Genomic DNA, 14,584 nt, shown 5'->3' on the forward strand with positions numbered 1-14,584 from the left:
TGTTGAGTTTTGGGCCACATTCCATGATGCTGAGGACCTATAACTGGCTCTGCACTCAAAAATTCCTTCTGATGGTGTTCAGGAGACCATATGGGGTGCCAGCAAGTGACCCCAGTCAGTCGGTCGCATGCAAGGCAAAATGCCTTCCCCGCTATGCTATCGCCTCAGCCTGAGAACACAGCTTTAATGTGCCAGCAGGACCCAGTGGAGCTAATGCTCCAGGACTAGGGGAGGGCTCAGTTTACTAGAATATCAGATGAAGGTCAGGGCGTTTGCAGCATCTGCAGGAGAGAACAGAAACAGGAATTCCCAGCATGTTCTTTGCTAAGCAGGGTCTGGACCACCTCAAGGACATGAGGGTATTGAGAGTTCATTCTGCAGTTACCAGGCGACAGACAGGGAAACTGTGACTATCCCAGGACATCCATACCGACTGCTTCCCACAGTCATGAGTTGGCCAGACTCTGCTGGCACTGCCTGGGTAGCTCCTGCCCTTGTGTCTGTCTGTGTGAAACGTGGGCAAGGATCTGTTTCTCACCAAGATGTGTGCAAAACAATTCCTTTTGTCATGGGTGCTACGTGCTGGTGGAAAAAGGAAAGCTGGGACTGAGCTGGAGCGATAGAACAGAGGGCAGGGTGTTTGCCTTGCAACACGGCCCTCCTGGGTTCAATCCCCAGCATCCCATATTGTTCCCTGAGCCTACCAGGAGTAATTTCTAAGCACAGAACCAGGAACTGGGCACCACCAGGTGTGTCCCAAAAACAAAAACAATGACAAAAAAAAAAAAAAAAGGAAAGCTGGGGACTAGAGAGATAGCACAGAGGGGGAGGACACTGGCCTTGCATGCAGCCAGTTGGGATTCAATCCCTGGCATCCCATATGGTTCCTGAGTACAGCCAGGAGTGATCTCTGAACATCCGCTGAGTATGGCCCAAAACCCATAAAACTAAAGATTAAAAAGAAAAGAAAAGCTGGGAGGAGAGCTTGCTTGGGGGCGATGGGGAGCCCAGAGCCTTGGAGAAGATGAGCTCTGGGGGGGGGGGGGGGAAGTGCTCTTTTTGCTTGTTTTACTTTGGTTTTGGGCCTCACCTGGCGTTGGCACTCAGGGCCGACTCCTGACTCTGGGCTTAGGGATAGATCACTCCTGGCCATGCTCAAGGGACCCTTTGGGATGGTGGAGATCTGACCCAAGAGTGCCACGTGCAAGGCAAGCGCCCTACCTCTGTGCTGTCCTTCCAGGATCTGAAAGAAATTGCTCTGGGCAGAGAGCGCCCTGCAAAGGCCCTAGGGTAGGACAGGGCTGGCAGGAATCAGCTTGGAAGGACTGTGGGGTTGGAGCAAAAGAGGAGCGGGCAAGGAGAGGGCCTGGCAGAGCTGAGGGCTCGAGAGGTGGGATGTGCTGGTGCAGGTCAGCAGCGCCAGCCTCCCCCCCCCTCAAAGTTCTCCACCAACAGAAGTACTTATTCCCTGTTGACAGCGGCTGTCCCGAGGGAGAGCGCAGCTGGGCCTGGCAAGGTGCGGACACCTGGGCCCGGCCCCCCTCCTTGCCCGCACCTCTCGGTGTCACCTTCCAGAGGCGGCTCGGGTTCTCGGATCCCCTTACCCGCCTGTCGCACCCTGGCCCGGGGGAGGGGAGGCTGCAGGAAGCGGTGGATCCGGCAGCGGCGGCGGCGGCCGAGGCCTCGGTGACCCGGTGGCCGAGCTTTCCATCCCCCTGCACCGGCCATGGAGAGCGCAGCGCCCCGCGAGGCCCTGGGACCCGAAGCCCCGCGCCCGGCCTCGCCCTCCTCCGCGCCCCCCGGCCCCGCCGCGCCCCGCGTGCGCCCACGCCTCGTCTTCCGCACGCAGCTGGCCCATGGCAGCCCCACGGGCAAGATCGAGGGCTTCACCAACGTCCGCGAGCTCTACGCCAAGATCGCTCAGGCCTTTGGGATCGCGCCCACCGAGGTGAGCACCCTGGGATGCGCCTTGGGGAGTGGGGCGCCTGCACCACCCCAGTGGCCGCTTGGTGGGGAAGGGATCCCCCCCTAGTCCCTGGTCTGGATTGTCAACCTGCATCCAGCGCTATGCAAAAGGATGAGCGGGTTCAGGAAATCGGGGGACCCCCTAGATCGCCCCAAGACTCGCTCCGCCTGCCCCGCTCCGAAGGGTCCCCAGTCCTGGGCAGCACCCCTGGACGTGAGCGGCGATGCAACTCGCGGCCTCCAGAGGCCGCCGGAGGCTCCATCCTCCCCATGCCAGGTGTTGGTATCCAAGGGGCTCAATAGTGGCCCCTGGGGGGACCCCGGAGATGGGACAACGGGGAGGGTGCTGGCTATGCATGTGACCGGCTCTGGTTCTGTCCCCCGCACTCCATAGGGTCTCCAGAACAACCCCGCCAGGAGTGGCCCCTGAGCACAGTCAGGAGTCAGCCCTGAGCATCCCCAGGTGTGGGTGGCCCCAAAATAAAGAAACAAAAAATTTGTGCTGCCTGGGGCGACCCTAGAAATAGGACAGCGTGGGGGGGGGTGTTGCTTGCACACAGCCGACCTAAGTTTCTATTCCCGGTACCACATAGGGTCCTCTGGTCCTCGCTCAAAGTGATCCCTGAGCACAGATCCAGGAGTCAGTCCTGAGCATTTCTGAGTGTGGCTGAAAAAAATAATAGTGGTCGCAGGGAGCTGGCGTCAGTCATAGGAATTAAGTTGTATTTCTGCCGGCCACCATGCTGAGACCATCCCAAGAGGGTCCTGAGCATCACTTGGGAGCCCCTTTCCCAAAAAATGAAAGCTTTCGGAGGGGGGCAGAGCAATAGCACAGCGGGAAGGGCATTTGTCTTGAACGCAGATACTATGGGTTCCATCTTGGTCCATATGGTCCACCCAGCTTGCCAGGAGTGATTTCTTCTTCTTCTTCTTCTTCTTCTTTTTTTTTTCTTCTTCTCGGTTTTTGAGTCACACCCGGTGATGCTCAGGGGTTACTCCTGGCTATGCACTCAGAAATCGCTACTGGCTAGGATGTCGGGGATCAAATCCAGGTTCGTCCTGGGCAGCTGCATGCAAGGCAAACGCCCTACCACTGTGCTATCACTTCAGTCCCAGGAGTGATTTCTGAGCTGAGAGCCAGGAGGCACCTGCTGTGTGGTCCCCAAATATAAGTAAATTAATAAATACAAATAAACCTCCCATTTGAGCAAAGGGGCAAGATTCAGTTCCCTTACTGCACAGCCTCCTTCTCCAACCACCCATCGTACTAGGTGTCCCAGCACACCAGGGTCCCCCTCTCTGGCTCTGTAATAACTCTGCACCCGGGGTTGGGGGGAAGATTCTCTTCTGCACCCTCAATAGCCACAAGGTGGACATGCAGAAGTTGCTAGGAGGCCAGATCGGCTTGGAGGATTTCATCTTTGCACATGTGCGTGGTGAGACCAAGGAGGTGGAGGTAACCAAGACGGAGGATGCGCTGGGCCTGACCATTACGGACAACGGAGCCGGCTATGCCTTTATCAAGGTGCTCTGTGTGTTGGGAGGCAGGGGGGGGGCTCTTTGGACAGGGCCGAGCCTAGGGAGACACTGAGCCCCACCACCTCCCACCCCACAGCGGATCAAGGAGGGTAGCATTATTAACCGCGTGGAGGCCGTGTGCGTGGGGGACACCATCGAGGCCATCAACGACCACTCCATCGTGGGCTGCCGCCACTATGAGGTGGCCAAGATGCTCCGGGAACTGCCCAAATCTGAGGCCTTCACACTGCGACTGGTGCAGCCCAAAAGGGCCTTCGGTGAGGCATTCCAGGGGGAGTCAAGGAGGGGTGGAAGCTTCTAGAGGTTTTGGGGGCCATATCTGACCAGTGTTCAGGGTTACTCCTGGATGCTAGAACAGTTGGCCATTAGCAAGGTAAGCAAAGTAAGCGCTCTCCCCACTTGGCTATCATTCTGGCCCCTGATTTTTATGTATTTGTTTATTTAGGCTTTGGGGCCATGCCTGGCTGTGCAGGGTGTAGGCTCTTGCAAGCTCTGAGCTCAGGAGTGACCCCTGGTGAGGCTGGGGTGGGTGAGGGGAGCTTATGTAGTTCTGGGCATTTGAACCTGAGTTGGTACATGCAAGGCAAACTATCTCTCCAGACCTTAGGTGTTTTCTTATTTTTTTGTTTTTGTTTTTGGGCCACACCCAGCAGTGTTCAGGGGTTACTCCTGGCTCTGCACTTAGAAATCACTCCTGGGGGCCGGAGAGATAGCATGGAGGTAAGGCGTTTGCCTTTCATGCAGAAGGTCATAGGTTCGAATCCCGGCGTCCCATATGGTTCCCCGTGCCTGCCAGGAGCAATTTCTGAGCATGGAGCCAGGAATAACCCCTGAGCACTGCCAGGTGTGACCCGAAAACCACACACAAAAAAAAGAAAGAAAAAGAAAGAAAGAAAGAAAGAAAGAAAGAAGAAAGAAAGAAAGAAAGAAAGAAAGAAAGAAAGAAAGAAAGAAAGAAAGAAAGAAAGAAAGAAAGAAAGAAAGAAAGAAAGAAAGAAAGAAGTCACTTCTGGCAGACTCAGGGATGACAGGAATTGAACCGGAATTGGCCCTGTGCAAGGCAAATAGCCTACCCTCTGTGCTATCACTCTCACCCCCCTTTGGTGGTTTTTCATTTTTACTGATTTCTCCCTTGCCACTGTAATTTTTTTAATGGTTTTTCTGTTTGTTTTTTTGGGGGGCCACACCTGGCTGTTCTCGGGGTTTACTCTTGGCTCTGTACTCAGAAGTCGCTCCTGGCAGACTTGAGGGACCATATAGGATGACGAGAATGAAACAGGTCATCCTAGGTCGGCTGCATGCAAGACAAACACCCTATGCTATCTATCCTCCAACCCCCATTTAAAAAAATGTTTTGTTTAGTTTTGTTTTGGTTTTGGTTTTTGTGTCACACCCGGCAGTGCTCAGAGGTTCCTCCTGGCTCTACACTCAGAAATTGCTCCTGGCAGGCTTGGGGGATCATATGGGATGCCGGGATTTGAACCAACATCCTTCTGCATGCAAGGCAAATGCCCTACCTCCATGCTATCTCTCTGGCCCTTAAAAAAAATATTTTAAGGGGCCCGGAGAGATAGCACAGCGGCATTTGCCTTGCAAGCAGCCGATCCAGGACCAAAGGTGGTTGGTTCGAATCCCGGTGTCCCATATGGTCCCCCGTGCCTGCCAGGAGCTATTTCTAAGCAGACAGCCAGGAGTAACCCCTGAGCACTGCCAAGTGTGGCCCAAAAAACAAAAACCAAAAAAAAAAAAAAAAAAAGTTTTAAGGCCATATTCAACCTTTCTTGGGGAGCCACTCAGTAGCTGGGATTAAATCTGGTAGTTCTTTTAGGGGCTGGGAATCATACCTAGCAACTTAGCCCTGGCTCTATACTCAGGAATCTCTCCTGGCAGTGCTCAGAGGAAGATCAAACCTGGGTCTGCCGCTTGTTCTGGCCTCCCCACCTGTATTTTGTTGCTCTTTTAAGCTTTTAGGTCTTTAGGTAGTGTTCAGGGCTTACTCCTGACTCTGTGTTCTCTTGTCTGTGCTCCGGAGACATTGTGGGATGCTGAGGATCAAAACTGGGTCAATCAAAAGCCCATCCAGTTGCTCTTTTGAAAGACAAAAAGGTTCTAGATTGGGCTGGAGCTGTAGTATAGCTTTTGCCTTGCATGTGGCTGGCCTGGGTTTGATCCCCGGTGTCTCATATGGTCCCTTAAGCACTACCAGGAGTAATCCTGGAGTAGAGTGTAGAGTCAGGATTAACCTCTGAGCATGGCTGGGTGTGACCCCAAAACAAACAAACAAAAAACAAAGCCCAAGTGGAGCTGCCCAGACTGAGCACCTCTGTCCCACATTGTCCCCCAGATATGATCAGTCAGAGGAGCCGAAGCAGCAAGAGTCCTGCAGAGGCGAAAATGAGCAGTGGCCGAGCCACCCTGCGTCTGCGGTCTGGGGGGGCCGCCACTGTGGAGGAAGGGGTGAGTGTCGGGAGGGGGTCCCATGGCTGAGTCATGGTGACCTCAATCAAGCACCGAGCCTCAGTCTTTCCAGATGAACATTATATTGCCGGGAGCCTGGATCTGGGCAAGACCCAACTTCCTTTGGCCCAAGGAGTGGGGATGGGGTTCCCTAACAGGGCTCTGGGTTGGAGACATCCAAGACTTCTCTGAGCTTGTCCTCTGCCACCCCCAGCCCACCGAATTCGAGGAGGAGGCTTCTCGGAAGGTGGACGACCTTCTGGAAAGTTACATGGGCATTCGGGACCCGGAGCTGGGTAAGGGGCCAGGGTAAGCTGGGTGGCCCCCGGGGGGAGGCCAGCCCCTGGGATGGGGTCAGAGACCCCATGGGCACCTCACTCACTTGCTATCCCTCGGCCCGCAGCGTCCACCATGGTGGAAACGGCCAAGAGGACCGCGGGCGTGCAGGACTTCGCACGCAGTCTCGACGCCGTCCTGGGCGAGTTCGCGTTCCCGGACGAGTTTGTGGTGGAGGTGTGGGCCGCCATTGGCGAGGCGCAGCACGCCTGTGGCTAGTATGCCCCAGGGCTGAGCGGAGCCCCAGCCCTGAATCCCATTCTTCCTTACCCCTGCCCACTCCTCAGTCTCGTGCCCTACACGGGTCCCCCTCTCCAGCCCGGGATGTCTCTGAGGCCAAGTGCACCTCACGAGCGCCATCACATTCCGAGGCTCAGCCCAGCTCTCAGACCCAGCCCTTCTCTAGAACCCGGGACCACACCGAGGCCAAGCCCTGCCCTAGAGGCCATGCCAGCTCTGATACAGAGTCCACTGAACGTCCCAGTCCTCAGGGCAGGGCCCTCTCACAACCCAGCTCTAGAACCCATCCCAGCTCTGAGACCGGGCCAAGTTTTAGAACTCAGACCAGCTCAGAGACCAGATCATGCTCTAGAACCCAGCAAAGCTCTGAGACAAGGCCAAGTGCTAGAACCCAACCAGGGTCTCAGAACAAATATTGTTCTAGAACCCATCCTAGCTTTGAGATCAAGCCTGGTTCTAGAACCCAGCAAAGCTCTGATATCAGGTCAGACTCAAGAACCCAGCTTAGCTCAGAGTCCCAACAAGGCTCAAGAGTCCACCCCAGCTCCAAGACAAAGACCAGCTCTAGAATTCAGCCTAGCTTGGAGACCACACCTGGCCCCAGAGCTCAGACCATCTCAGAGACAAAGACCAGCTCTAGAACCCATCCTGGCTCTGAGACCAAGCCCTGCTCCAGAACCCATTACAGCTTGGAGACCAGACCCATCTCTAGAAACCAGCCCATCTCAGAAACAAGACCTAGCTCTAGAACCCAGCCTAGCTCTGAGACCATGCCCAGTCAAAAAATTCAGCCCAACACTGAGACAGAGTCTGATTCTAAAACCCATCCCAGCTCAGAGACAAAGCCCAGCTCTAGAACCCAGCCCAGCTCTGAAACCAGACCCTGCTCTAGAGCCCATCACAGCTTGGAGACTAGACCCAGCTCTAGAACCCAGCCTAGCTCTGAGACCAGACCCAATCAAAAAAACGAGCCCAGCACCGAGACAGAGTCTGATTCTAGAAACCAGCCCAACTCTGAGACAAATCCAGACTCTAGAACCCAGCCTAGCTCTGAAACCAGGCCCTGCTCTAGAACTCAGCCCAGCTCTGAGAAGAAGCCTGACTCTAGAACCCTGCCTAGTTCTGAGACAAAGCCTGGCTCTAGATCCCAGCTTAGCTCTAGAACCCAGATCAGCTCTGAGACAAAGCCCAGATTTAAAACCCAGTCCAGCTCTGAGACCATGTCCTGCTCTAGAATCCAGCCAAGCTTGGAAACTAGACCCAGCTCTAGAACCCAGCCCAGCTTGGAGACAAAGCCTGGCCCTAGAAGCCACCCTGCCTCTGAAATCAGGATCAGAAATAAAACTCAGTCTGGCACTGAGACAGAATTTGATTCTAGAACCCAGCCCAGCTTTGAGACAAAGCATGACTCCAGAACTCAGCTGAGTTTGGACACCAAACCAATCTCCAAAACCCAGCCCAGCTTGGAAACAAAACCTGGCCCTAGAACCCAGCCCAGCTCTGAGATCAGGCCCAGTTATAACACCCAGTCAAGCACTGAATCAGAATTTGACTCTAGAACCCAGCCCAGCTCAAAGACAAAGACTGGTTCTAGAACCCATCTCAGTGCTGAGACCAGGCCCTTCTTCAGAACCCAACCCAGCTCTGAGACAAAGCCTAGTTTTAGATCCCAGCCCAGCTCTGAGACCAGGCCCAACTATAAAACCCAGTCCAGCACTGAGACAGAATATGATTCTAGAACCCATCCCAGCTTTGAGACAAAGCCTGGCTCTAGAACTCAGCTGATCTTAGAGACCAGACTGAACTCTAAAACCCAGCCCAGTTTGGAAACAAAGACTGCCCCTAGAACCCAACCCAGCTCTGAGACAAAGCCTGAGTCTAGAACCCAGCCCAGCTCTGAGATCAGTACCAGTCATAGCATCCAGTCCAGCACTGAGACAGAATCTGATTCCAGAACCCAGCACAGCTCTGAGACAAAGCCTGAGTCTAGAACTCATCTCAACTCTGAGATCAGGTCCAGCCATAGCACCCAGTCCAGCACTTTGATTGAATCTGACTCTAAAACCCAGCCCAGCCCTGAAACAGCACCTGACTTCAGAACCCAGCCAATCTCTGAAACAAAACCTGGCTCAAGAACCCAGCCCAGATCTGAAACCAGGCCCTGCTCTAGAACACAGCACAACTCAGAGACCAGACTTGGATCTAGAACCCAGCCCCAATATGAAAGTAGACCCAGCTCTAGAAGCCAGCCCAGCTCTGAGACAAAGCTCAGCTCTAGAACCCATCCCTACTCAGGAACCAGGTCCTGTTCTAAGCTCCAGCCTAGTTCCAAGCCCAAGTCCCTTGCTGGATCCCCATCGAATCTGGAGACATTGCTGCGCCCCCAGACCCAGGGCCCCTTTAGAGCTCAGGGCAGTGCTGAGGCTCCTGTCAGCTCTGGAGCTGAATTGGGTTCTGGAGCCCAGATGGGGTTTACACCCAGCCCAGGAAGCCCCAAATCTAAGACTAAGACCTGCCCTGAAACTGTCACAGACACGGGGGCCTTTGGCATTTCTTTGACCCCATTACCCCAGGATGCCCCATCTAGCTTAGGAATGCGGGTTCTTCCCGAAACACCAGTGAGAGGTGACAAGTGGCTCCAGGTGATCAGCTCAGGGTCCCCAAACAGTTCTCAAACCCAGCTCAATGACAGAATCTCAACACCTGGGACCACTCAACCCAGCCCCAGCCCCCAGCCCTGCTGGGAGGGTCAGCAGCCTCCAGAGGCTCTGCCCCCTTTTGGGGTTGAGCCCAGCTCGAGCAGCTTGAAATCCTCAGTCAGACCTATGCAGGGCCCTTTTGGGGATACGTCTCTGCCTGACTATGGGGCTTGGCCCACCCAGGCTCCTAGCACTCCCTATTTCAGTTCACAGCCTGGCTCTGAGATTCAGGCCACTGCCAAGGCCGGGCCAAGTGCCAGTGCTCAGTCGAGCACGAACATCCCAGCTAGTTCCAGAGATCTGCTGGGTTCTGGGTCCCAGAGAAGCTCCCATATTCCCACCAACATCCACAGCTTCTTGGTCCCTGAGACCCAGCTGAGCAGCGGAATCCAGCTCAACCCTGAAGCACCCCTGATCTCCGGCGCCCAAATCCAGAGCTCCACAGGCTCTGAGGGTACAGGAGCTCAAAGGCCTTCTGGGGGGCTCGAAGCCCAGACCCAACCACGTCCCGACCACCAGATTCAGGCCACAGCCCAAGGGGATTCTAGTATTGAGCCAGCCTCAAGCAAGCAAAACAGCCCTGAAGTGGGCCCCAGAAGCCAGTCTGTGCCTGGGGCCCAGCTCCACGAGGGAGTGCTGACAGCCCCTGAAATCCAGCTCAGCACTGAGGCCCAGCTCCAAGTAGGGAGAAAGCCCAGAAGCCCAGCCTGGCTCAGTCCTGAAACACAGCCAGCTCTGGGGTTCAGCCGAGTACCAGGGCCCCATCACACCCCGAAACCCACAGTATTGCTGGAATCACAGGCTCTTCTGTGTGTCAAGCAAGAGCAAGGGGCCAGTGCCGGACACCCGAACGAGGCTGAGAATCCTTCTAGGCCCAAGGTCGGGCTCAGTTCCCACACACAGCCCAGCCCGGGCAGCCAGCCCAGCTCCACAGCCCATATGGGTTCTGGAAAGGGGTTCCACGCACAGAGCCCTGCCCTACACTCTGGCATCTCATCAGCACCCAAGTTCCCTGAGCCCCCTCGGTTCCCAGACCCGCCCTCTAGCGCCAGAACCCCAGCTCCCAACACAGAGTTGGGGTCTCAGCAATGTGATGAGGCCCACAGAACTCCAGCTAGCCCCCCAGCTGTCTGCCCGGACCCTCAGAACCAGAACCCCAAAAAGCCAGCCCTGCTCCCCAAGCCCCAGCTGAGACCCCAGAAACCCACAGCAGGCCCCTCATCCACCCTCTTTAGTTCTGCCTGCAAGGCATCCCTCCTGCGCCCCCAGATCCCTGAACCCTCAGCACAGGGGGCTGCACCCCCGCACAGAGGGCCCTAGTTTGGGGTCACATGCATGTCTCCTCCCCGTAGAGGTAACCTCATCCTGCTGCGGGAGGGGGTGAGAGGGAAGTGGAAACTGGAGTTCAGTTCCCCAGGCTGGCTGTGGGGGGCCCCTGTAACCTGATATGTGGAAACAAGGGGGGCAGGAGAGGAGGAGACCTTCTTCATGTCCCTCCAGGGCAATAAAGGCACATCAATCCTTCCCCAGTTTCTGGGTGTCATGTTGGGGAGACTGAGCAGGCAGAAGGGCTGGTATGGGGACACTGAGAGTGCTGAGGGGACACAGGCTTGGCACCCTCAGTTTAGAGCTCCAGAAACCCTGACATCCTGCTTGCAGCAATCACATGGTGTGGCGAGTCTGCCTGGCAGGCAGCTGACATGAGTTTGATCCCAAACACTCCATAGGGCCCCCTGCGGGTCCCCTGGCACTGAGGGTTCAGGGACCTGGGGGCTCAGGGTCCCCTGAGTTCTGCCAGGAGTGATCCCTGAGTGCAGAGTCAGGAGTTAGCCCTAAGCACGGCCAGGAGTAGCCCCCAAGCCCCTATAAAAATAAAAGAGAAAAACTCGAGATACCCACATTTCCATGCACCCAAACAGTTTTATTGAGCAGCCACTGGGCCCACTGTGATGGGTGCTGTCTCTGCCCCCAAGGTCACCCCAAGGTCACCCAGTCACCAGAGGGGCATCAAACCAAGAGGGTGGGGAGTTGGCCAGGAAATATATTTGGGTACAGAGGGGATGACTTGCCATTCACATTTCTTTTTCTTCTTTGCCTTTGTTTTGGGGTCACCTTCGTTTTGGTGTGTGGGGTCACAGTGCTGGCCAGGATTGAGCCTGGGTCTTCCATATGCAAAGCCCATCAAACAAGTTCTCCATCCCCATTCAACTTTCTCTACAGACTACTGGGTTGGGATTTCCATTTCTCTCTTATTTTTAGAAAATTGTTTTGATCACACTCAGCAGTGTACAAACTGCTGGCTCTGCCCTCAGAAATCACTCCTGGCAGGGACCAGAGAGATAACACAGCAGAAGGGCATTTGCCTTGCACACTGCCGACCTGGAACGAACCCAGGTTTGATCCCCAGCATCCCATATGGTTCCCTAAGCATGCCAGGAGTGATTTCTGAACATAGAGCTAAGAATAATTCCTGAGTGCCACCAGGTGTGGCCCCCCAAAAAAAAAATAAAAACAGGGTCCCGAGAGATAGCACAGCGGCGTTTGCCTTGCAAGCAGCCAATCCAGAACCAAAGGTGGTTGGTTCGAATCCCGGTGTCCCATATGGTCCCCCGTGCCTGCCAGGAGCTATTTCTGAGCAGACAGCCAGGAGTAACCCCTGAGCACCACCGGGTGTGGCCCAAAAACCAAAAATAAAATAAAATAAAATAAAATAATAAAATAAAATAAAATAAAATAAAAACAAAAATCACTCTTGGCAGAGTTTGGTGGACCTACAAAGTGCTGAGGATTGAACCCAGATCAGCCACATGCAAGGCAAACTCCTTCCCTGTTATATTGTCTCTTTGGGGTTGGAACTTTCAAGAGGATCCTTGAACCCCAGTAACTAGGTTCTATTCCTGGGCCAAAGTGGGGGGGGGCTGGACTGATAAGACAGTTGGGAGGGCTGTATACACGGCAGCCCTGGATTCAATCCCCATCATCCCATGTGGTCCCTTAAGCACTGCCAGAAGTGATCTCTGAGTATCCCTGAGTGATCCCAAGAATAAGGTCTGAGAATGATCGGGTGTGGCCCCCCCCAAATCAAATCGACCCTAAAACAGGGAACCCCCACTTCTAGAGGATTTCTAGAAACTTCTCTCTCTCTCTCTCTCTCTCTCTCTCTCTCTCTCTCTCTCTCTCTCTCTCTCTCTCTCTCTCTCTCTGTTTTTGGGCCATACCTGGCAGTGCTCAGGGGTTACTCCTGGCTCTAAGTTCAGAAATCGCCCCTGGCAAGCTCAGGGGTGCCGGGATTGAACCTGGGTCCTTCCCAGGTCGAGACCACGTGCAAGACAAACAAACGCCCTACCACTGTGCTATAGCTCAGGCCCTAAAAACGTTTCATTCTCTGAATCAGTCTCCTTTTCTACAGCCTCTTCCCAACACCCCATCCTCCATTCCTGGGTTAGGCTGGAGAGGAAGCTGCTGCGGACGTTTATCATAATTAGATAAAAGTCCCTGAAGCAAACCTTAGTGGGTTTATTTTTCCACTGGGAATCAAGCGGATGCACGAGCGGACGAATATGAAATATGAATTATGAAATATGAAATAAATGAAACCATACAGAATTACATGGTGAAAACAAGAGGCCAGAGAGAGGCCAGAGAGAGAGTTTATTTCTTGAATTGGGCCTTATATAGACGGATTTTTGGGGTGTAGCCAGGGAGAAAAGAAATGGGGATGAACCAATGAGATCAGAGCTAGAATTAGCATATGAAGAAACAGGTAAAGAGAAACCAGATACCTTTAAGGAAATGGGGGGAGAGAAAGAGAGAGAGAGAGAGAGAGAGAGGAGAGAGAGAGAGGAGAGAGAGAGAGAGAGAGAGAGAGAGAGGAGAGAGAGAGGAGAGAGGAAGAGAGAGAGAGAGAGAAGAGAGAGAGATGAGAGAGAGAGATGAGAGAGGAGAGAGAGAGAGAGAGAGAGAGAGAGAGAGAGAGAGAGGAGAGAGCACACAAGAGCTCAGCAGGAGACTTTTGGCAGGCTTTGGTACTGACATTTCTTTGTCTGTAGGAGAGCTGAGGCTGGATTTCTATAGTGGCCAAATAGAGAGAAAATGTAATGTTACAGCCATGTTGGAATTACGGCCAACGATCCACGCAAAGGGTCAAATGATTGACTTCACTAAGCGGGCCTTTTGGCAAATAATTCTTTTAGAAGAGGAAAACCCTGCACCAGGGAAGGAAAAGACCACGTCTGGTGCGTGCTTTTCTTAGATGGGATGTAACAGGAAGCCACCTTGGAAAGAGGATGTCAGGGAATAGTTTTGGGCTCCCAAGGCTGTGAGAAGGCCCCAGGGCCCCCCAACCCTGTGGTGCAGTGTCTGGTCCGCCTTTCTCTCGGGAACGCCAGAGAGGGCTGTCGAGTTCCAGGGCGCTGGGCGTGCTTGGGACCTGTCCTAGGGCACGGTGGCCCTCCGTGCCAGCGGAGGTTGCAGGGAAAGCGCCCGTGCCCGGGCACTAGGGCGTGGGTGTAGACGCCGCAGCACTGCTCTGCGGAACAGGATGTAGACCCAGGGGTCCAGGATCTGGTTCCATGTGGCCAAGCGTAGGTAGATGAGCAGCTGTTTCTCTGTGTCCCGTAACAGATCCCCGCTGGGGCTCATGGCGGCTGGTTTCTGCAGCACCGTCTGCGCGATGAACACCTGCAGTGGAGCCAGAGTGAGGTGGGCTTGCACCCCACATATCGGGCCGGCCTCTGCCACCCTGTTCCTCTGAAACACCCCCGACAGCACCCACTCTCTAAGCACTTCTATTTTTGCAACCCCACCCCCTTTTTTTGTATTTGGGCCACACTCAACGTTCCTCAGAAGTTACTCCTGGCTCTGAGCTCAGCAATTACTCCTGGCAGGCTTTGGGGACTTTAATGGATGTTGGGGATCAAACTTGGTCAGCTGGATGCAAGGCAAATGCCCTACCCATTGAACTATCTCTTTGGCCCAACAAACTTTTTTTCTTTTCTTTTCTTTTTTTTTTTTTTTGAGGCCAATACTTGTAGTGTTCATACTCTTTAATTCTGTGCTCAAGGATCACTCCTTATGGGGATTGGGGATCCCACTATAGTGCCAAGGATAAAATTGAGGTGAGCCATGTGCCAGGCAAACCCCATAATTCCTATACCATTTTTTAGTTCAATAAAATGTAATTATTATTATTATTATTTGGTTTTTGGGGGCCACAACTGGTGGTGCTTCGGGGAGCTTATGGGATGTCAGGGATTGAACCCAGGATTGTCTATATGCAAAGCAAGCACCCTCCCAGCTCCTGCCCCTTTTGCTTTTTTTTTTTGTTTGTTTGTTCCGTTTTTGGACCA

At 54.0% G+C, this 14,584-nt stretch overlaps 2 protein-coding genes across 2 annotated transcripts in view; one reads left to right on the top strand and one right to left on the bottom strand.

The window, feature by feature from the left end:
* The first annotated feature begins 1,726 nt into the window (after positions 1-1,726).
* On the top strand, positions 1,727-6,516 carry GIPC3 (GIPC PDZ domain containing family member 3). The gene is made up of 6 exons (XM_049788685.1): positions 1,727-1,948; positions 3,305-3,490; positions 3,581-3,761; positions 5,849-5,961; positions 6,176-6,257; positions 6,365-6,516. Exons 1-6 carry the CDS (start codon positions 1,727-1,729, stop codon positions 6,514-6,516), a joined length of 936 nt encoding a protein of 311 aa, XP_049644642.1.
* Positions 6,517-13,503: 6,987 nt separating this feature from the next.
* TBXA2R (thromboxane A2 receptor) overlaps positions 13,504-14,584 on the bottom strand; it is a 5,162-nt gene continuing 4,081 nt past the window's right edge. The window contains exon 2 of the mRNA XM_049788669.1: positions 13,504-13,916. Coding sequence (XP_049644626.1) covers positions 13,671-13,916 — 246 coding nt within the window. The 3' untranslated portion in view covers positions 13,504-13,670. The remainder of the gene's footprint in view (positions 13,917-14,584) is intronic.

This window comes from Suncus etruscus, chromosome 15 (assembly GCF_024139225.1).
Source record: "Suncus etruscus isolate mSunEtr1 chromosome 15, mSunEtr1.pri.cur, whole genome shotgun sequence".
Taxonomy (NCBI): domain Eukaryota; kingdom Metazoa; phylum Chordata; class Mammalia; order Eulipotyphla; family Soricidae; genus Suncus; species Suncus etruscus.